Raw genomic sequence first — 20,702 nt, 5'->3', positions numbered from 1 at the left:
TTTTGGAGATTAATCCTTTGTCAGTTGCTTCATTTGCAACTATTTTCTCCCATTCTGAGGGTTGTCTTTTTGTCTTGTTTATGGTATCCTTGGCTGTGCAAAAGCTTTTAAGTTTCATTAGGTCCCATTTGCTTATTTTTGTTTTTATTTCCATTTCTCTAGGAGGTGGGTCAAAAAGGATCTTGCTGTGATTTATGTCATAGAGTGTTCTGCCTATGTTTTCCTCTAGGAGTTTGATAGTGTCTGGCCTTACATGTAGGTCTTTAACCCATTTTGAGTTTATTTTTGTGTATGGTGTTAGGGAGTGTTCTAATTTCCTACTTTTACATGTACCTGTCCAGTTTTCCCAGCACCACTTATTGAAGAGGCTGTCTTTTCTCCACTGTATATTCTTGCCTCCTTTATCAAAGATAAAGTGACCATATATGTGTGGGTTTACCTCTGGGCTTTCTATCCTGTTCCATTGATCTATATTTCTGGTTTTGTGCCATTACCATACTGTCTTGATTACTCTAGATTTGTAGTAGAGTCTGAAGTCAGGGAGCCTGATTCTTCCAGCTCCATTTTTCGTTCTCAAGATTGCTTTGGCTATTCGGGGTCTTTTGTGTTTCCATACAAATTGTGAAATTTTTTGTTCTAGTTCTGTAAAAAACGCCAGTGGTAGTTTGATAGGGATTGCACTGAATCTGTAGATTGCTTTGGGTAGTAGAGTCATTTTCACAATGTTGATTCTTCCAATCCAAGAACATGGTATATCTCTCCATCTATTTGTATCATCTTTAATTTCTTTCATCAGTGTCTTATAATTTTCTGCATACAGGTCTTTTGTCTTCTTAGGCAGGTTTATTCCTAGATATTTTATTCTTTTTGTTGCAGTGGTAAATGGGAGTGTTTTCTTAATTTCACTCTCAGATTTTTCATCATTAGTGCATAAGAATGCCAGAGATTTCTGTGCATTAATTTTTTATCCTGCTACTTTACCAAATTCATTGATTAGCTCTAGTAGTTTTCTGGTAGCATCTTTAGGATTCTCTATGTATAGTATCATGTCATCTGCAGACAGTGACAGCTTTACTTCTTCTTTTCCGATTTGGATTCCTTTTATTTCTTTTTCTTCTCTGTTTGCTGTGGCTAGAACTTCCAAAACTATGTTGAATAAGAGTGGTGAGAGTGGGCAACCTTGTCTTGTTCCTGATCTTAGTGGAAATGGTTTCAGTTTTTCACCATTGAGGACGATGTTGGCTGTGGGTTTGTCATATATGGCCTTTATTATGTTGAGGAAAGTTCCCTCTATGCCTACTTTCTGCAGGGTTTTTATCATAAATGGATGTTGAATTTTGTCAAAAGCTTTCTCTGCATCTATTGAGATGATCATATGGTTTTTCTCCTTCAGTTTGTTGATATGGTGTATCACGTTGATTGATTTGCATATATTGAAGAATTCTTGCATTCCTGGAATAAACCCCACTTGATCATGATGTATGAGACCCAAGCAGTTTTAACATGGAGAAAGAGAAAGTGGAAAGAATTCTTTAAGTGCAGATAAATTGGAACCCTGATATCTCAATTCTTTTCTCTTGCTTAGTATGAATGTTCCGTTATGTTGGCATTCCCTTCCTTAAGCTTACTGCAGCACATCGGACTTATTAGGTAGTACCCAAACCTAGTTCCTATGCCTCCCTCTCTGTGCCGTGTTAAGCTTCATTCTGTTTATAGGATACTGGGTAAGAAATTTGAAAAAGAAGTCCTTCTTATAGGAAATGGTATTGATAATTAATGTTTGTAAGTGTTTACCAGGAGTCAGGCCCTGTGCTGCTTTACCTGCAGTACTTCAGTTAATCCTCACAACATTTCTATGAAGAGACACTGTGATCATCACCCTTTTATAGAGGAAGGAATTGAAGTTTTGTGATGTTAAGTAGCTCCCAGAGGTCGCATGGCTAGTAAGCAGTGATATATATGCTGGTAAATATTTAACAACCAGCTCTCCAGGGGAGAAAAAGTCCTTATTGGTAGAGTTTGCTGATTTCTGTGGTGTAAATGCTCCCAAGAGGCCTGGTTTCAAGCTCCCAGCATGACATCAGTGACCACAGAACTGGGAAGAGATGGACAGTAGCACACCAGTATATCATGTTTCCATCATACAGGTACATTGGATGTAAATAATTTCAAGAGCATAGGCAAAGTAAAATGTAGTAAAATTTAGGAAGTGGTGAGTTTTGAATATTACCTTTGTTTTTAATATAATTTATTTAATTATAAGGATGTATAATTTAATCTTTAATAATGTTTATGTTTACCAACCTGCATGTGAAATTCCTAAAAATTTTAGCCAGCGTGAGCTGCTCCAGGACCTCACTGCTAGTAAGTGATGGAGCTGGAGTTGGGGCGTGGCCTTTGTGACTCCTGAATACCTGTTCTCACCACCTTCCTCTTTGCTGTCAAAGTGTTAGGTTCGTTTCTCAAGCCTGCTTATCCAGGAAGCTTTGCCTCCACTCGTATTCCCCCACTGCCCTTTGCAGATTTGTTATCCTCTCCTGACTCTCAGGTTAACCCACTGGCCCCTGTCCTCAGCTCTGCTGATTCTCTCCCCGTGAAGTCTTGGCAGCAACATTCAGGCTGAGCAGAGAAAAGCCAGAGAGACCAGGTCTTGAGGGCTCTGTGACACAAAGCAGAATCTTCAGGATGGCCCACTCCTGTCCTTCATGTTGTGCTTTCTTTACTATCAGATCCATTGGGATTGCTTTTCGATAATGAATTCTCTGCCGGGTCCTCTGGAGAGGAGAGCCTATTTTAGGGGGAGAGGAAGGAGTGTCACTGGGCTTGTGCAGGTGGCAGGGGGAGTATCGGGGAGTATGGGAAGTTTGGAAGAACAGAGACCCTACAGGGCACTCCCTGGGCCGTGACGGGCTATGGCTGGAGCTCTCCCACCACCGCAACGCTTTGAGACACAGCTGAGGGACGAACTGACATCACAGAGGCTTGGGACACTCAAAAGACTGCGTGGAACGTCAAAGAGCCCCAGCCAGGGGTGTTGGATCATGGTGCCAATACTGAGCTGAGGTCATCGTGGGCCACGGGTGGACCCTGTGCAGGTTCATTTTAGGATAGAAGATGAACTTTCTGAACAGTGATCCTCTAAACAAAAGACTTGGTGAGCTTTACCTGTAGGCCATGTCTGTGGCTGGGACATTTGGAAAGACTTCCATGGGCAAATATGACAGTAAGGTGTTTTGGAGGGTTTTTTTTTTATCACTAGGTATATGGGAATGGACAGCCTAGAAATAAGGATGTCGTAGAGGTAGAAGGCACCTCATTTTGGTGATGAGGAAACTTGGGACAAGAGTTGACAAGTAACTGCACATGGTCAGCAAAGAAGGGGCAGATCTGGGGCCCAGGTTTCCTGCTCCTAATCAGGTACACCCTGTGGTACAGCTCTGTGGACCAGGAATCTGGGTTCGGTTCTTCCTTGATAGACAGTTAAGGCCACATTCCTGGCAGCAAAAGAAAAATGAACTCTAGTAGATGTAGACTCCTGGGGCCCCAAGGGCCACTTCTTTACTCCCCAGTGTGAGTTTGGCCCCAGAGTGAGTGACATGCCAGGGGAGTTACAGGGGACTTGCCAGAAGTTTCTTTAATGAAGCAAGAAAAGTTGTTTTGACTTGCTTTTGTTTTTTGCGGGAGGTAATTCAGGGTCCCATGCCCTACCGTGGGACAAGCGTACACCATCATGGAGTAGGTATCTAGGAGCTGATGGGATGGAATGACTTAGCTCAGCAAACATAGTAGAGACTGGTTTGGCTGTGCTCTTCTTGCCTCTTGAAGAGGCGGAGTGTCAGGGGAGCTTCTGAAAATGGAGTTAAGCTTGGAGCACATTTTGGTTGTTCTGCTTTGTCACTTCAGTTGTTCCGTACCTCGCCCTGGTCCAGCTGCAGAGCACAGTCCAGAGCATTGACCAGACCTCCTGCTCTGCTGGCAGAGCTGGAACAGAGTGCCCTAGGCCCCTAGTGGGCCCCTACAATCTCTGGGTCACACCAGCCTTTCAAGCTTTCTGTCGCAAACATCTCTGCCCGAAACGTGGTCGACAGCGACCTCTCTGGGACTCCATTTTCTTTGTTCAAGTGAGCAGCTTACTGGGATGTCCCCGTCTGAAGAGGTGGAGTGGGGAGCATGACACAGACGTCCTACACCACGCATGCACGTGCTGCATCGTAAAGGAAGCAGGTTGTATTAACCTTCCTCCAGGAACACAGAGAAAGCTCTGTCAGCATCCCATCGTGCTGTAGTCGGTTTGGAAGAATGTGATTAATAATAAATCATCCAACATTTAGCACTGACAAAAGTAGAAGAGAGTTAAATCTCCCTGAAATAGTTATAGAGATCTGGGTATTTATTCTGTAACTCCTTGGATTCTGTCCCTGTTGAATATGGAAGACAGGATCAGGGTAGGACAAAGCTAATCCCATTTATTTTCGTGAGATGGTCCTAGATGTGACGGTGAGCAGTGGTCCAGCTTTGGGGAGAGGCACGGGTACTTCTGCGCACAGCTGTGAAAGGAGTGATGAGGGCAGAGAGGAGATGAGGCCATATTGATGAGAACCATTGCCCAGGGACATCTTAGACTCAGATTTTTATGTGACTAGAAAGAGAGGCTCAGTACTTTAGGATATCTCTTTCAAGTGATGGGGACTGTGTAGAGAAGAGGCCTAGCGTTCTCTGCCACAAAAGGAGACAGGTGGGTTTGCAGAGTGGCTCCAGTCTTTGTAACACAAACCACAGCAGGCTGTGGCCTGGGGACTGTGCTCTCCAAGCAAATGGCCGTGATGCCTCACTCATCTTGAAGTCTGACGGTCAGGTAGTGCTTAGGTGAGACAGGAAGGGACAGGCATGATTGTTCATCTGAGCTTGGACTCAGCGCATCACTTAGACCTCAACTGAAGGCTTTCCTTCCAATGCTTGGGGATTCGTTTCTAAAGAAGAACCCGAGATAACAAAGCCTAGGTATAGCAGAAATCCAGGGGAGCGGTGATAGGGGACCCCCTTACCCTAGCGAGAGACGAACTTGATATGGCCAACTGGTAGGTCTTCCTTTCCAGCTTCAGGTCCTCCCAGCTTTCTAAAAATGCCCAGATGTCTGGTGTGTACGTGTGTGTACTCGCCTATATATATATATATATATATATATATATATATACACACACATGCGGGGGGGACACATACTGGGAATGTGATTCCTGAGTGCATAAGTGTGGTTGACGGACTGGGTTTACCTAAAAGATCCTTTAAGAGAAAGCTCTTGAAAGATGATTACAGAATTGAGACACCATCATTTAAAAGTGCCCAAGGCAAATGCCTTTGAAAATTGCAGCAGCGGAGGGACAGAGAAAGAAGCCGGCAGCCCTTGATTGTTGGGCCGTTCCCTCAGGACCCGTCCCCCCCTCCCCCTCTGTTTCTCATCTGATAAGAGAGAGAGCAGCAGTCAGACTCCTCATCTATCTTATGAAAATCCGGGTGGGAACGGCTGCGATCAAAACCAGCTGGCTGTCACGGGCAGCGGCCTCTCGAGGAGGGAACCGCTCAGAAGCATTCTGTATGTGGCGGAGTCACGGGTGGCACTGATCAAAGGAGCATTTTTTTAATAAACATATATAAGGAAAAATACAAAACCTAAGGATTTAGAATAAAAGCGGGGTAGTTTGTCTTGTTTTTTTCAGCGTAACACGGAGAGGATGAAATAGAATCAGATATGCCTGGTTTCTAACACAGAAACCAGGCATATCTGGCGGCTCTGAGAAGGTGCTCTCTGTCACATTAATACCATATCACTGATCTTGGGCTTTATTGAAGAGAGCGGAGAGTTCCTCACTTTCCATTCCTTCCAGCCTCTTCATTCCTCGTCACCTTTAAAGTCGCTTACCCCTCCTCATCCTTAACACATCTCTACGGATCAAAGCTGGAACTGCCACGAAGCTCTGAGAGAGCTGTTGGGGTGGCAGGGAGCATCCTCTTCATTGTTCTCCATTTCCTTCAACTGTTGGTAACCACTGTGCGATGTTCCCTAGAGGCCACTCCAGTGCGTGACAGCAGGGTCCTCCAGTGTCAGGCTCCTGGGCTGAACAGGGTCCTTCCCGATGGAGAGCCCTTGTTGGGCCGTGCTTGTCTCCCATGAGCACTGCCTTTGAACTGCTCCGAAGGGTCAGTCCTGGCTGAAGACCCTTTGCGCGGTCAATACCGACTCTTCCGCAGCCCCTGGTGGACTGCGTGGGGTGATGGGGGCAAATCGCACTCTAGGGTATTGCATTCGTGCTCCTTGCAGAGAGTGCCACCACCCCTCTGCGGGTAATATGCTGAGGCCGGGCCTGCACACGCACAGTAGACCACGAGCTGGGTCACCGCTCAGCACAGCCTCCTGTCTGCCCACCACCCAGCCAGCACCACACCCCCTGAGGCCCGGCTTGTCTCGGAAATGGACTCAGTCCCAGCCCTCCCGTCTCCAACCCGTCGTCAGCCGGGAGAGTGGCCGCAGCGTGGGCGGCTGTGAGGAACAACCGGCTCTTTCGATGTTCTTCTTGAGGTCGGGGATCTCTTTCCCTAGCAGCAGGAGGAGGGGGGTGGGTTTGGCAGGAGCGTGGAGACATCTCAACGTACGGGACATAGATAAACCGCCCCCCACCCAAGCCAGCGCCTCAGGATGGACATCTTTCTGCCCCTGTCATTCGCTTCCTCGGGGACCTGCTTGGGCACGTTTTGCTCGTGATCAGTCCTGTTTCTCAGTCCCTGCAGTGGACCTTCTAGCCAGCAGCATCACAGTTTTCAGACTCTTCTCCTATGGCTGCCTCGCCTCCCCTCCCAGTGACCCGGCCGGCTCAGGTGAAATCGCCAGGGATCAGTCCTCATAAAGCAGACCCACCAGGGACCTGCAGACGCATTTTTGCCCCAGAACCCCAGTCCGTCCGGGGAGTGCAGGGGCCCAGGTGCTCCTCTGAGACCATCCCTTTCCCTTGTTCCTAAGGGTGTTGGAAGCCTGTTGCCTACCACTTTCCCCTTTTCTTCTCTCTTTAAAAAAATTCTCCATTTTTCCACTTAGAAAAAAAAAATTATTTATACGATTGAGATCCACTAATTAAAGCCATTTTCTGGTATTTGGTTACTGGAGTGTTTGATGTCTCTCTGACAAGACCATGAAATGCATGGAGTGTCCACAGGGACAGAATTTGCTGAACACGGCTCTTTGTAAATGAGGGGACACAGTGTCGCAGCAGCTCATGAATATGAAACGCCCATGATGCCACCTCAGTGGACTTGGGAACACAGATGAATCCTGTCATGTGCTAAATGAGACCAATTTCTTTCATTTAACTTCATCTTCAATCAGACCTTCTTCCATTTGCCTGTTTAAAATTCCCCATACGTGATGCAGAAGGTAACAGCATTCAGTAAAACAAAGTTTTGCAGCTGCAGAAAAAAATTATAATGATCTCGGGTGTAAAGTTGCCATCTCCTGGAAATGTGGACATTCTTTTCTTTCCCTCACGAGCTCTGCTGAGAGTCTGTTGACTTTGAGCACAGCATTGGGGCTTGTCTGGACTGCTCTTCTTGGGGTGTCCAGCCCCCCTGGACACAGCGTGTCCAGGCCCCTTTCAGGTGGGTTATTGAATGTGGCTGTGAATTATGCAGGATGGACTTGAGCCCTCAGCAGCCCACGAGTGCTCTGTTGTGGCCAGGGCACTGGGCAGGGGAGCAGCTCTGGGAAGAGATGGTGTGGGACTGCATGGGGCCTCTGCCATGGGGGGCACAGTTAGTGGGTGAAGTGAGAGGGGCAGATGTCATCATCCAGCACCCGGAGGAACCTGACAAGGTAGGCCAGCCCCTGGTATCATTTATTACTAAGGCGTCAAGGTCAGAAAGTGCTGGAGTTAGAAGAGACTTTATGTAGCTCTCTAGAAACCCTTCTGGCCACGACCAGAAAATTCCATTCAGAAATCCCCAACCAAGAAAATCAGCAAAGAGTAGAACCTAAAGGGACACAGAGAGGAGGGGCTCCCTGCCTGAGCCATCTTTGCCTGGGTGGGACCGAGGGCCGGATCAGGGTGCCTCCTTCGTTCTCTCCTTCCTCTGCAGGAAGATGTACGCACCGGGGAAAGAGCCCGAGTAATGCTCAGGGTGTACTCATTACAAGCAGAGCCTGATCTAAGAAATCACTTTCTGTTCTTGTACCAAAACAAGCCAACAACAGCTAGATGTGAAGGCAGGCTATCGTAAAATACGTTGCAGAGATCTGGGGCCAGGGTCTTTGCAGGAGGCAGGCAGGCTTCTTGCTGTCAAGCCACGGGGACAGAAAAGGATCCCTCTGGGACTTCCCTGCATACTTAGCATTTTAGTGTGCGGGTGTGATGGTATTACCTGCAGTGAATGTATTTCAGGGCAAGTGGCAGCTTCTTGCATCTTTGAAACCAGTTGTAATTGATCCTACCGGTGTTCCCACATGTTTCTATTATTTATTTCTATTACTTATTTAAGCACCCCTCATTTATTTCTGTGGTTTCATCTGGTAGTTGGTTTGTTGGTAGATCTGTTGGCAGGCTAGTATGCTGGTATCTTGATGAGTTTTCCATTTGGCAACCTCTCTCTTTGGAATTAGTTCTTACTGCTGTTGCTGTCCATTAACAAGCCTTTACTGGGGGCTCCCAGAAGGTGGCATGATGGAGTGGGGCACGCTAGAGATCAAGAGGAAGCCCAGGGTGAAGAGCAGTGTGACCCAGCCTCAGGATGGAAGCCCAGCAGTCCATATGGACCCAAGTTGGATGACTCTTCCTCTGTAACTTTGTCCCCACCCCTCCATTGTTTCTTGTATATGCACAGGCCCTTCCCAGGAGGCCTTGCAAGCTCTCGAGTGAGGCAAAGCCTTTGCTGTAATGTCATCAAATCCAGGATGTTTCTAAGGATTGCTCTTGGTTGTTCTTGCGAAATGAATCCTGCCTAGGCAACTTTGGGACTCAGTAACACTTATACTATAACTAGAATGATATAGAGAAGATGGACATGGCCCGTCCAAGTGTGTGACTTGCAGATCTGAGGGGCATTTATTGATCCAGTTCCGTTCAGTTGTCCTTTAGTTTGCCCATCTTTGGGAATGCAGAAGTGACTGGGACGCGGTCTTCACCCTCCACTAGTTCAGCATCTAGGAGGCAGGCCGAGGGCAAATTTCACTTGCTCTACCTACAGCAAAGTAATCAGGTCCATCCTGTGTCCTTGAATGTAAAGCATTGTGGAAAGGTAGAGTAGGAAGCTCTGAATTCTTCCTGTTGGGTTCCAAGATGATTCACAAAGGAAGGGATGTGCATTTTCCTTATTCTGCTCATTTATCATCATTGTTTTAATGTATAGACCCTCCCTTTGCAACTTTTCCATGCTGAGTCCATCTTGGTTTGCCCCTAATATGCCTCCAAAGAGGTCTTGCCTATAGCAGGCACCCAGGCATCTCCTGGCCGGTTGATGCAGGTCCTTCCTCACCTGGCACCTGACGCCCTCTCTCCTGCTTTGCCCAGAGCTGCTCTCTCCTGGGCCCTGCACGCCAACCACGCCACCCTTTTAGCGAGTTCCTGCTCACCTCCTAGCACCTTTGTGTACATTGTCCCCTGCCTGGCTTAGTCCTGTTTATCCTTCAGCAGCCCTGTCCTAGCTCAGAGACCTTCCCTAACTTGACACTCCACCCCCCGCAAAAAAATCCTGAATTAGATCCTCTCTGGACTGAATTAAGGGCATTATGCAGCATCCATTCAATAGAAAACTAGATGGTCATTTAAAAGAATAAGATGCACGTGTACATTAAAAAGAACAGATAAAAGTAAGTCGCAGGACTTCCTGGAGGTCCAGTGGTTAAGACTCCGTGCTTCCGCTGCAGGGGGCATGGGTTCAATCCCTGGTCGGGGAACTAAAATCCCTCATGCCGCATGGCACAGCCAAAAAATAATTTTTAAAAAAGAAAAGTTGTAAAACAATGGATACGTAACATGATGCCATTTGCAAACAGTTTTAAAAGGTCATATGTGCTGTGTATGCAGAAATTCTTTTCAGTAAACATATATGAGTAATGGTTAATAGTGATCACCTCTAGGGAGAGGGCTGGGACTCATATAAGGAAAAGACATTTTTCATCTTAAACTTGTCTAACAGCATTTTAATTTATTACCACATGTGATATTACTTTTGCCATTAAAAATAAACATTAGGTCTCCCTGTTATTTTGGTCGCAGAGTCCAGTTAGCTCCCTTCACAGTGTGTGTTTTAATTTACAGGCAGCACATTTATTTGTGTTTGTTGCTATCTCCCACTACACTGGTGCTGCAGGAAGACAGGGCCCACGTCGGGTTTATCTGCTGTCGTTACTGGCACCTCCTAGCACGATGCCTTTCACAGAGGGGCTGCTCCATTCATCCCTTCAAGGATGAATGGATGAACGAACGAACAAGTGAACAAATGCAATTTCCCCACAGTGTGGCTAATCGGGCAACACGTGGGACACAGAAGCAGGTGAAGGGCAAGTGAGATGGCTGACATGAGAGGCCGGGAGCAAATGCAAAGAGCAGGGAAGGCCCGTTTTGTTAAGGAGTCTGAGCTGGGAGAGAGCAGCGGGTAACCGGTAAGCGGCGGGTGCGGGGGGCGCTGTCTGTGGGGAGCTGAAATGAAGGATGAGGGCACCCGCTGCTGCGGCACTGGCGTCTCAGCCCTTTTGCCTCACCAGCCCTTTTCCTGGGGCCGTCCGAGGCGTCTCTTCCCCTCCTTCAACACGCAGCTGGTTTAGTGCGACACGGAAGGCGGGGGATGGAGTCACCAGGTCTCCAGTGTTGGTCCATTTTTCCTCTCTGCACCATTTGACCTTGTTGTAGGGAAGTAGCCAGTCGGACATATGGTGAGGGAGAGACTTCGCTTAGTTATGGTTATTGGGAGACAGAGAAACACCCGAGAACAGAGGACACTGGGTCTCAGGCAAAACGAAAGCTGTCCCAACTATAGGCGGTTGCCTCACCTCTCTCCACTAGTAGAGGCGTCTTTGAAGTCACTGGACCTTTGCAAAGAAAGCCTCCTGGCAGGGGTGGAGACAGCCTTTTTGTGAGGGGTGCCGTTGAACTGGAGCTGGAAGCCTGCTCTCTCCATTCCTAATGACTCACTTCATGCAAGCTACTTCATCTTGCTAAGCCTCAGTGTTCTCATCTGGAAGATGGTGACAACTGGGCAGGATTAAATGAGGAAATGAGGGTAGAGCCATATAGGTTCTCTCCATGCTCAATGTTTTATCTGTTACACGAATAAGAATAATACAGAATATTTATTACTTACTAAGCATAGTGCTTGATATTTTAGACGATCGCATGTAATACGGCAACCCTGTGAGGTGGGTGTAGTTATGATCCCCGTTTTACAGCTGAAGAAACTGAGGCACAGAGAGGCTGAAGCCTCACAGCTAGTACATGGGGGAGGCAGGATTCGAATGCTTCCAGTACCTGCACTCTTAACCACTGGACAGGAGTCCTACCCATATGCTTAAGTAACCCATTGTTTCTGTTAATGTTCTCATTATCAGCCGCATCGAAGAAAATGAAACTAAAGTTAACATAATTATTGAATTTTTTAAAATAGTGGTTGTTTTTCAATAGTCCTAGAGCATACTTCTTTGTTCCTCTTACTGTCTTTATTAAAATTGTTTGCTTTTGAACGTTAAGCTTGACACCCTGAATCAGACACTAGGTCACTGGTTCAGGCTTGCAGGTCAAGTAACTGTCACCGATTGCAGGCAGGGCCGGATCATTCCATGCAGGTAATTTTGTGAAGAAGCGGATTGATTTCTCAAGCCCGTTTTCTTTTTCTAGGTTGGGTCATCCTATGTGTGTGTGTATGAGAGAGAGGGGTGGGGGGAAGGGAAGAGAGAAAGAGGACAGAAGCTCCTGGGAACATGTTCTGTACCCATAAGCAAGCACTTGTCTGTGATTGTAAATTAGAAACTGTAAAATTAGGAAGCTCTTTGAAGTTTGCCCAAAACCTGCTCCACGGCCACCTGTTCCACTGGGGCCGGCAGTTGGATGGCCAGGCTCTGCGGCGATGGCTCAAGCTGTCACTGCACCGAAACGCTCCAGCCTGCCTTGGCCTGGCTGTCATCGCTGGCTTGGTCCCGCTCAGGCAGTTCACCGGGTTCTGTTGGACACCAGGCTTCCAATTAGAGAGAAGTCCCACTGTGTGGCCAGCCCCGCCAGTGCCGCTCTGAGCGGCCCCTTTGCCAAGGCCTGAGCTGACCTCCGCTCTGTCACAGATGGGCCAGCCCCACGCTCCTTCGTGCGCATTTGGAGGAGGGGGGCGGCGACAAACAGGGAAGCCCACGGGGACTCAGAGTGGACAGTGGGCAGAAGTGCAGCTCCTCAGAGCTGGGAGAAGCTGGGCAGAGTTGACAGGACCCAAATGCTGACATTGCAGAGCAAGAGGGGACTTGGGGAAGACCCTGTCCTGAGCCCTAAGCACAGCAGGGAGCATTTTCTTACCAACTTCTGAATATTCATCTCAGGCTGGGCCTCACACCGAGGAGAGCCAGGAGCAGCTAACTGCCTCGCTCCGGACCTGTCACACTGCTGATGGCGCATGGCACGGCCAGCTTCCGCCCTGCCCCACTGCAGGGCCCGTGCAGTCCTGCCAGCCTAGGAGCCCTCTCGCCCTGGACTCAGGGACGGTGCCATCAACAGCCCTCACGTGGACTGTATTCTTCACTCGGGGTGAACAGGGACGAGCAAGCTGAATTTCTGTTGGCATAAGAAATAGACAATTAGAGAATTCCATCTCTAATTCTCTAGCAGGGTAGAGAGATATAATCTAAACTCTGAACAGCGCCTTTCTAGATAGAGGACTTGCTGAATGTGATTCATTGTTTCGGGGCTGGTGTGTGTGTCTTCTTTATTTTCCTATCAGCATTTTCTTTTTATTTTCATCCCTTTAATCACTCTCTTTCTCTGCCCGTCTCTTTCTCTCTGTCTTATTTTCTCTGTCTCCGTCTCTCTTTTGCATGCCTTCTGTCTCTCTTTCCAGGTGCGGCATCTGTAACCCCTCCATTGGAAGCAATAATAAAGACGCCAGGCTGGGAACTGACATTTATATACCCGGGCTTAGCTCGACTGGAATCATCGCAAAGTCTAAATAATGAATAGCCTGAAAGTGGCAAGGATCTTCCTAGCTGTTCTTGGAATGATTCTGCATTTCTTAAAAAATAAAAAAAAATAAAAAATAAAAATTTTTTTAAAAATTTAGTCCATGGAAGCAAAAACGAAGGGTGTCTTCACTGCTCTGTCCTCTCTGGAATTTTTCCTCCTTTTAATATTTGCAGTTGGTTTGGGAATTCCAGGACTGTCTCTCCCTGCTTGGCCTTTTTTTCTGCCCCATCTCTTTTTCTTTCTATGCAGACTGGTTAAAACAAAGAAAGCCCCTCTACCAGTCAGTGATACTCACTGAGAGAAGGCAGTACTTCTTTAAGGTGTTAGGTTGCCCCCAGGAGAAGATGGACGATTTTTCTGCTATAATAAGCAAGTTTCCACGATTAAGTGATGTGCTATCTCTCTGTTTCTCCATTTGCATGACTTTGTTAGATTGACGAAGGGAATGGCCTCATGTCTCTTCCTATGTTTGTATGTCTGTCTCATGTGGAGAGTTCAGAGGAGGAGAATCTCCAAGAGACAGCAAGGGAAGTGCCATCTTTAGAGTCAGTGTTGTTGATTATATTAGACCCGGTAAATGGAGGCTCTGATCCTGGACACACTGCTGGCAAGCCAGGTCACATCATTAGGCTTAAAGGGACCTTCAGATACAGGCTCAGGGCCGTGACAATCGCAAAGACTAGGACGAGCTGATACAGGCATGAACCTTGGTCATGAGAGGTGCACTCATGGTGACATCCACCTCGTGACACTACAATTTCCCACTTCCTCTGTCTCTGACCATGCCAGGCTCATTCAGCTCCTCTTTTCTTTTCTCTCCTCTAATAAAAACACTTCCCCAAGTGCTATCTGGGACTTTCTTCTCATTTCTTTACATTTCTCCTTAGAGAGCCACACCAATGGCTTCTAACCTGGAACAAACATCAGGGTCACCCAGGAAATCTTAGGGAAAAATACAGACGCCTGAGCCCCAACCCACTAGGAGATTCTAGTCCAGCAGGTTCTGGGGTGGGTAAAGCCTGAGATTCGGGAATTGTTGAAGTTCTACCTTTGATTCCCATGCAAACCTCTACTTCAGTTCCACAGCCCGAGACTGGAGTCCTAGAGGCCAGAGACCATTGTGTCCATTCTACCCAAAGCCTGCAGCCCTAACTGTGGCCGGGATGTTGAAGGTGATAAGTAGCCAGTGGAGAAGCAGGCAAGATCCCCCATTCGTGCTGCTGACAGTTTTGGCTTCTCCTCTCGTTGCAGATATTCCTGTTATTCCAGACCTAGAAGAAGTACAGGAGGAAGACTTTGTTTTGCAGGTGGCGGCCCCTCCCAGGTATGTTAAATTAATATGAAGTTGGCAGGAGGCAGGGGCCATGCCACACGCCACCTCCAGTGGTGCCGCCCCCCAGGGGAGATCCAGATGTCTCTGGATGGGCTCCATCCCAGGGTTCCCATTTTATTAGACGTTTTCTCCCCCATTTTGGTCCTTCCCAGCTGCCTACGAGGCTCTGGGTTGGTGGCCCCGCAGCACTCCTGGCACTGGTTCTTCCTGTGGTTCCTCCTCACTTTCTGTCTTTCCTGCAGCATCCAGGTCAACCGGGTGATGACCTACCGTGACCTGGACAATGACCTCATGAAGTACGCAGCCTTTCAGACCCTGGTGAGTGAGACAGCGTCTGTGTAGAGGAGCAGGCTCCAGGCAACATCCATAGGGAGTTCTCAGTTCCTCCAAAGCCTTACAGCCTCTCCTCGGTGGGTCTCTGAGGCTGCCGAGCAACAGTCCCTTTGCCAGAGGCATCGTCCTTGGGTATTACAGCATCCCTGGACCCAACATCTTCCAGGGTTCCCAGGGCCGGTCTCCTTCCTGCTTCCCTGGCTGCCCCCGTGGCATCAGTAGATATGCTGCTGTCATGCCTGCCCTCCTGGTATTGACCTTCCCCCAAGGAGTGCCCAACCCGTAGGACATCATGGTGTTCCCTCAGTTCTCAGTGGCCATGGGGTCCACCCACGGTTTTGCTCTTTCACAAGGCATTCCTGCAGGTCTGGATTTGGGAAGTTCTACCACACTCAACCTGGCCCCCTCTCTTTGCCAGAGGTCGTTGTCCGAAGGCCTTCGAGGTGCACAGCCCGCCTTTTTTTTTTTGCGCCACGCGGACCTCTCACTGCTGTGGCCTCTCCCGTTGCGGAGCACAGGCTCCGGACGCGCAGGCTCAGCGGCCATGGCTCACGGGCCCAGCAGCTCCACGGCATGTGGTATCCTCCCAGACCGGGGCACGAACCTGCGTCCCCTGCATTGGCAGGCGGGCTCTCAACCACCACCAGGGAAGCCCAGCCCGCCTTTTTATTCTTTATTTTTCCCTGCATGTTCACAGGATGGAGAGATCGACCTGAAGCTCCTCACCAAAGTCCTGGCGCCGGAGCATGAGATTCGAGAGGTACGTAGCGGCGGCAGCGCCTGCCCCTCATTCCCGGGAACAGCTGGCTCCGAGGCTGGCCTCGGCGGGAGGCTGGCTGTGGCCGAGGGGATGGCCTCCCCCGGCTCACCCCGCAATGCCTGTCTCGGCAGGATGACGTCAGCTGGGACTGGGACCGTCTGTACACTGAGGTGTCCTCAGAGCTCCTCAGCGAGTGGGACGTGCTGCAGGCGGACAAGGAGGACCCCGTGGGACAGCCCTCGCACCCCTGAGCCCGGGGGTCGCTCTCCCTGCACGCGGTCACCTCTGCTTTGGACTCGAGACAGAGGCCATAAACCTAAAACTAAAGAAGCTTGCAAGCAGCTCAGAATTTTTATGTGGACTATTTTGTAATAAAAATATCTATTTTCGGTAGACCGCATTGGATCGTTCGACTGTAAGAAATTGCTTTTTTCCGCAGCCCTCTCTTCGTTTCTTTCCAGCACTCCCTTGGAAAGATTCGTCAAGAGCGAAGGAGGGCATCTCTCCCCATCGTTGAAGCTTGGGAGGGAAAGCCAGATTCAGGGGGAGAAGCGGTGGTGCTCCTGGAAGCCGTTCAGTTCACAGAGGCCACAGCAGCTCCCCGGAGCATCTACCTGTGAGCACCTGGGCGCAGGGATACGGGAGGTGGCATGCGGCTGCCTGCTGGGGTCCTGGGGAGGGCCTGGCCACATGCCTTTCTCACTTTGGACGGTCAGTTATGTTGGTGAAGTTGCACTGTCTCCTTCGAGCTTTCAGTGGATGTGATCAGGTGACCCATTGCCCACGTCAGGGCTTGGTGGCTCTTCTAACAGCACGCCCCTTTCCCTCCTCTTCCTGCAACCCACGCCTGGGGCTTCCAAAGCACATGTTTCCTTTCTGCCACAGGTTCCCAGGGCCTTGTTTCTGGTTCTTATTAGCAGGGGCCAGCTCAGCAGCCCTGAGACGTCCACAGAAACACTCTCTCAGGGAGCCTGGGCCTCCCCTGACCTTTCAGAGGTGTAGCTGTTTGTCTCCGTTGCTCCCCCACCAAGCATCATCACTGCCTGTTTCCCAAATGTGCCAAGATCTGGAGCAGAGCCCAGTCCTTTTTCTAAACAGAGACATCTTTTGTTTTTGTTTTTCTCTTAACTCCCCAAGACGTCTCATCTGAGGACAGGACGTCTCCCCGCCCGCCTCTCCTAGATGCCACTCTGCATCAGGCCCGCGCAGTCTGGCGGCAGCGAACCAAGCCCCACTCCTGGCCGTGGGGAGTGCCGAGTGCTGAGTGCTGCTCTCACCCTGCCTGGAAAGCCCTTCATTAAAATTCAGAAAAACAAAGAGGCTCAACACTTCAAAAACACACTGGGGGTTATTTTTGTCTGACTACGGTGCCCTTCCCTGGTGAGCGACCGGCTCCGGAGCAGGCAAAGAGAATACTTGTCTGTTAATTATAAACTCAGGGATTGAGTGGCTTTGGGGTCTCGTTTCGTCCTTTTCCAGAGTCACACTTTTAGCCCAGACAGCCCCTCTTTGGAATAATTCCCATGGTCACTGAGAAGTTTCCATCCAGGCTGGTTTTTCTTGAGCCTGCAAGACTCTGAAACCCAAAGGAGGAACTGCTGTATTTCGAGTAACTTAATCACGGGCAAGTTCAACTGCCTCAGGACCCTGATGACCTTGAGAGTCTTCAGCCAACTCGAGCGGGGCCAGGGGGCTGACTCCCTTCCTCCCTTTACTTCTCAGACACCTTTATGTTCCAACCAGCGTTGTCGCCCACCCAAGTCTTCAGGGGGCCTCCCAAGAAGATGGCCCAAGAGGGATGATAGAATGGACGAGCTTCGACAGGTACCTCAATGTGGTTTTCTTACAGACACCGGCGGGGGGCGGCGGGGAGGATGCGTGGAGTGGGCCTCCTGCGTGTGGCGGATTGACTGGGTCCTTGCCAGTTTCTCCCAGACTGGCTCATGTCCGAGAAGCCCCAGCTGGTCTCTGGCAAAATCTCCCATGGGGTGTTTGGCATGGGGTGGTAGCTGCCAAGCTGCTGTTCATAGGCCGGGCCCTGGTGGGAAAGTCGGCTCCTTCATGAGATTCTGATTACCACGTAGTACGCACCACGCGCTGTTCCAGATACTCCAAGCAAAACACCTTTCTCTCAAAGAGCTTCCGTTCTGGTGGGGGAGATGGACCAATAAGGAAGACAAGAGAGGGTGTCAGCTGGTAATCGGTGCTATGGAGAAAAATCCAGCAGGATGGGGAAGGGAGTGCTGGGCTCGGGGTGCAGCGTTAGATGGGGTGGTTAGGGGAGGTCTCACTGAGAAGGTGACGTTTGAGCAAAGACCTGAAGAAGGTGAAGGAAGGAGCGGGACTGGTCCCTGGGGAAGAGCATTCCAAGGAGAGAGAAGAGTATTTGCAAAAGCCAAGAAGGGGGCATAGGCCTGGCTTCTTTGAGTAGTGGCAGGAGGTGGTGTGACTGGCGGGAGGGGACCAGGGGAGAGGAGACGCTGTGTCTTGCTGGGCCCAGCCCTGGGCTCACCACAGAAGAGGCTTCTGTGCACGTAGGGTCCGCTCTCCCCAGTGACACGCGCACCCTCAGGCTCTGTGGGCTCGTCAGGCAGCCTTTGGAAAACTCTCCTCAGAGGCCTGCACGGCCCCTTCATGCCTCAGCCTGAGAAGAAGGGTTGATGCCTGATCGAAGGAGAGGGGAACCGTGAGCTCTTCTGCCACGGAACTGAGGCCAGGTGGCTGCTGCCAGCTCCCCCAGGCAGGGGCGTGCCGTGTGCGGGGCAGATGGCAGTACCGTGAGGTCCCAGAGTGCCATGCTCCCTGGTAACTGGTAGTTCTGATGAGAAGCTCAAGCCAAGAAATTCATCGGGGCAGGCCGGCCCGTGGCTGAACCTGAGGTCATCTCTACCCCTGACGATTGGCTCGTCTTTGCTAAACCCCAGGACACCCCCAGACAGGCTTCTGGAGCTACATGCTGCAGACGGAAATGGACTCTGGTGCTGGCCCAGTGTTGCCGGACCAAAGAGTGCTGCTCACAGAGATCAAGGCCTTTCTTGCGTAGTGGTGAGGGCGGCTCCTGGGAGCATTGGTGCTGGAATGAAAGGTAGGATTTGCCACAGCGAGACGAGGAAGCTTAGCATCCTTGCTCTGCTTGCCCAAGCAATGATATGCTTTTCTCCCAGAGGCCAAAGAGTCAGTGGGGCAGGGGGTGAGTGGAGGGGGTAAGGAGCAGTGTCAAAGAACACAGATTCTGGAATCAGGTAGGCCTGGGGTCCTGTCCCATCTCTTCACTTAGTCACTGTGGGTCCTTGAGCAAGCTGCTTTCCCCTTCTTTTCTTTTCTTTTTTTTTTTTTTAATGTATAAATTTATTTATTTATGTATGGCTGAATTGGGTCTTTGTTGCTGTGCGGGGGCTTTCTCTAGTTGTGGTGAGTGGGGGCTACTCTTCGTTGCGGTGTGCGGGCTTCTCATTGCCGTGGCTTCTCTTGTTGCGGAGCACCGGATCTAGGCGCACGGGCTTCAGTAGTTGAGGTACACGGGCTCTAGAGCTCAGGTTCACTAGTTGTGGCGCATGGCCTTAGTGGCTCCGTGGCATGTGGGATCTTCCCGGACCAGGGCTCGAACCCATGTCCCCTGCATTGGCAGGCGGATTCTTAACCGCTGCGCCACCAGGGAAGTCCCTGCTTTCCCCCTTCTGATCCTGTTTTTTTCTCATCTGTAAAATGGGGATAATCTTAGGATTATAATGCCTGGTAAAATCTGACTGCTATTCGATTTTGGAACTGATGGGGTGGAAAAGTGAACCTAGGGAAAGTCACATTGGATATTTTATTGCAACAACAAACATCTGCATCTCTCAAGGGGCTCCCACCTCCGTTTCCCCTCCTGCATCATCTTTCAGCCATAGATAGAGAATGGTTTGGTACCATAGTTTTTTTGTTTTGTTTTTATAACAACTTTATTGAGGTTTAATTTACATGCCTTAAAGTTTACCCCCTGAAAGTATCCAATTCAGTGATTTTAGTAAATTTATGGAGTTATGCAACCATAACCATAATTCTGTTTCTGGAACATTTTCATCATCCTATAAGGCTCCCTTGTGTCTGTTTACAGTTAATCCCCACTCCCAGCCCCAGGCAACCACTGATCTGCTTGCTGACTCTCGATTGGTTGTTTCTGGAAATGTCATATAAATGGACTCATATAACATGTGGTCTTTTGAGTCTGGCTGCTTGCACTTAGTGTATTTTCAAGGTCCATCCATGTCGTAGCATGTGCCAGTGGTTCATCCTTTGGAATGCTGAATGTTATTCTGTTGTATGGACACGTACCACATTTTGTTTATTCCTCAGTTGATGGACATTTGAGTTGTTTCTAGTTTGGGCTTAAGAATAAAGCCCCTGTGGACATTCATGGCCATGTCTTTGTGTGGACAGATGTTTTCATTTCTCTAAGGTAGATTCCTAAGACTGAAATTGCTGGGTCAGACGGTGTATTTATGTTTAACTTTTAAGAAACTGCCAAAACTGTTTTCCAGGGCATTGGTTTTATTTGTTTGTTTGTTTGTTTGTTTGTTTTTCAGTGCTTTAGAGTATCAGGATTAATTCGGTAAAAGTTAAGATTTTTTTTCTTGTCTCCTTTCCGTACGTGTTTCAAAGGTCACTGCTAAGTTTATAGGAGGCACAATCTTCTGATTCCTCCTTCCCTGACTTCTTTCTGTCATTGAGCTTATCTCTGTTGAGAACACAGAGCTCATCTGCCTGCTCTCCCCACCAGCCTGTAAGCGTCTTCAGGGTAAGACCCGGTGTTCTTTGAGTTTCTGTCAAGGCTTTTGCATATTCCAGGAGTTCAAAGTCAAATAAGACATGGTCCTGACCCCAAGGAGCTTACAAGCTAGTAGAGAGACAAGATTCCTCTGTGTTCTCAAAGCATTGGTTTTGAAAAACATAGAGGCTTTCCGGATGAGTGGGGGAACCCAAATGATCCACTGCAACGTGCAGGTGAAGAGAGAGAAAGGGAGCTGGGTTTGTCCACTAAGAAATACAGAGGTGGGTTGGTTTGCTTAAAGCAGGGGTCAGCGTACTACAGCCTGTGGACCAA

The 20,702-nt window shown here is 49.1% G+C and overlaps 1 protein-coding gene across 2 annotated transcripts in view; it reads left to right on the top strand.

Annotated features, from left to right (window-relative positions):
• The window catches only part of IFT43 (intraflagellar transport 43), a 94,632-nt gene extending 78,608 nt beyond the window's left edge, over window positions 1–16,024 (top strand). For both annotated transcript variants that reach the window (XM_059057961.2, XM_067028061.1), the window contains exons 6-9: window positions 14,445–14,517; window positions 14,769–14,844; window positions 15,557–15,619; window positions 15,751–16,024. In XM_059057961.2, coding sequence (XP_058913944.1) covers window positions 14,445–14,517; window positions 14,769–14,844; window positions 15,557–15,619; window positions 15,751–15,870 — 332 coding nt within the window. In that variant the 3' untranslated portion in view covers window positions 15,871–16,024. The remainder of the gene's footprint in view (window positions 1–14,444; window positions 14,518–14,768; window positions 14,845–15,556; window positions 15,620–15,750) is intronic.
• Window positions 16,025–20,702: the final 4,678 nt, after the last annotated feature.

This window comes from Kogia breviceps, chromosome 3, assembly GCF_026419965.1.
Source record: "Kogia breviceps isolate mKogBre1 chromosome 3, mKogBre1 haplotype 1, whole genome shotgun sequence".
Taxonomy (NCBI): Eukaryota; Metazoa; Chordata; class Mammalia; order Artiodactyla; family Physeteridae; genus Kogia; species Kogia breviceps.
The sequence above is the reverse complement of the archived record's forward strand: the minus strand, read 5'-3'. Positions and strand labels throughout refer to the sequence as shown.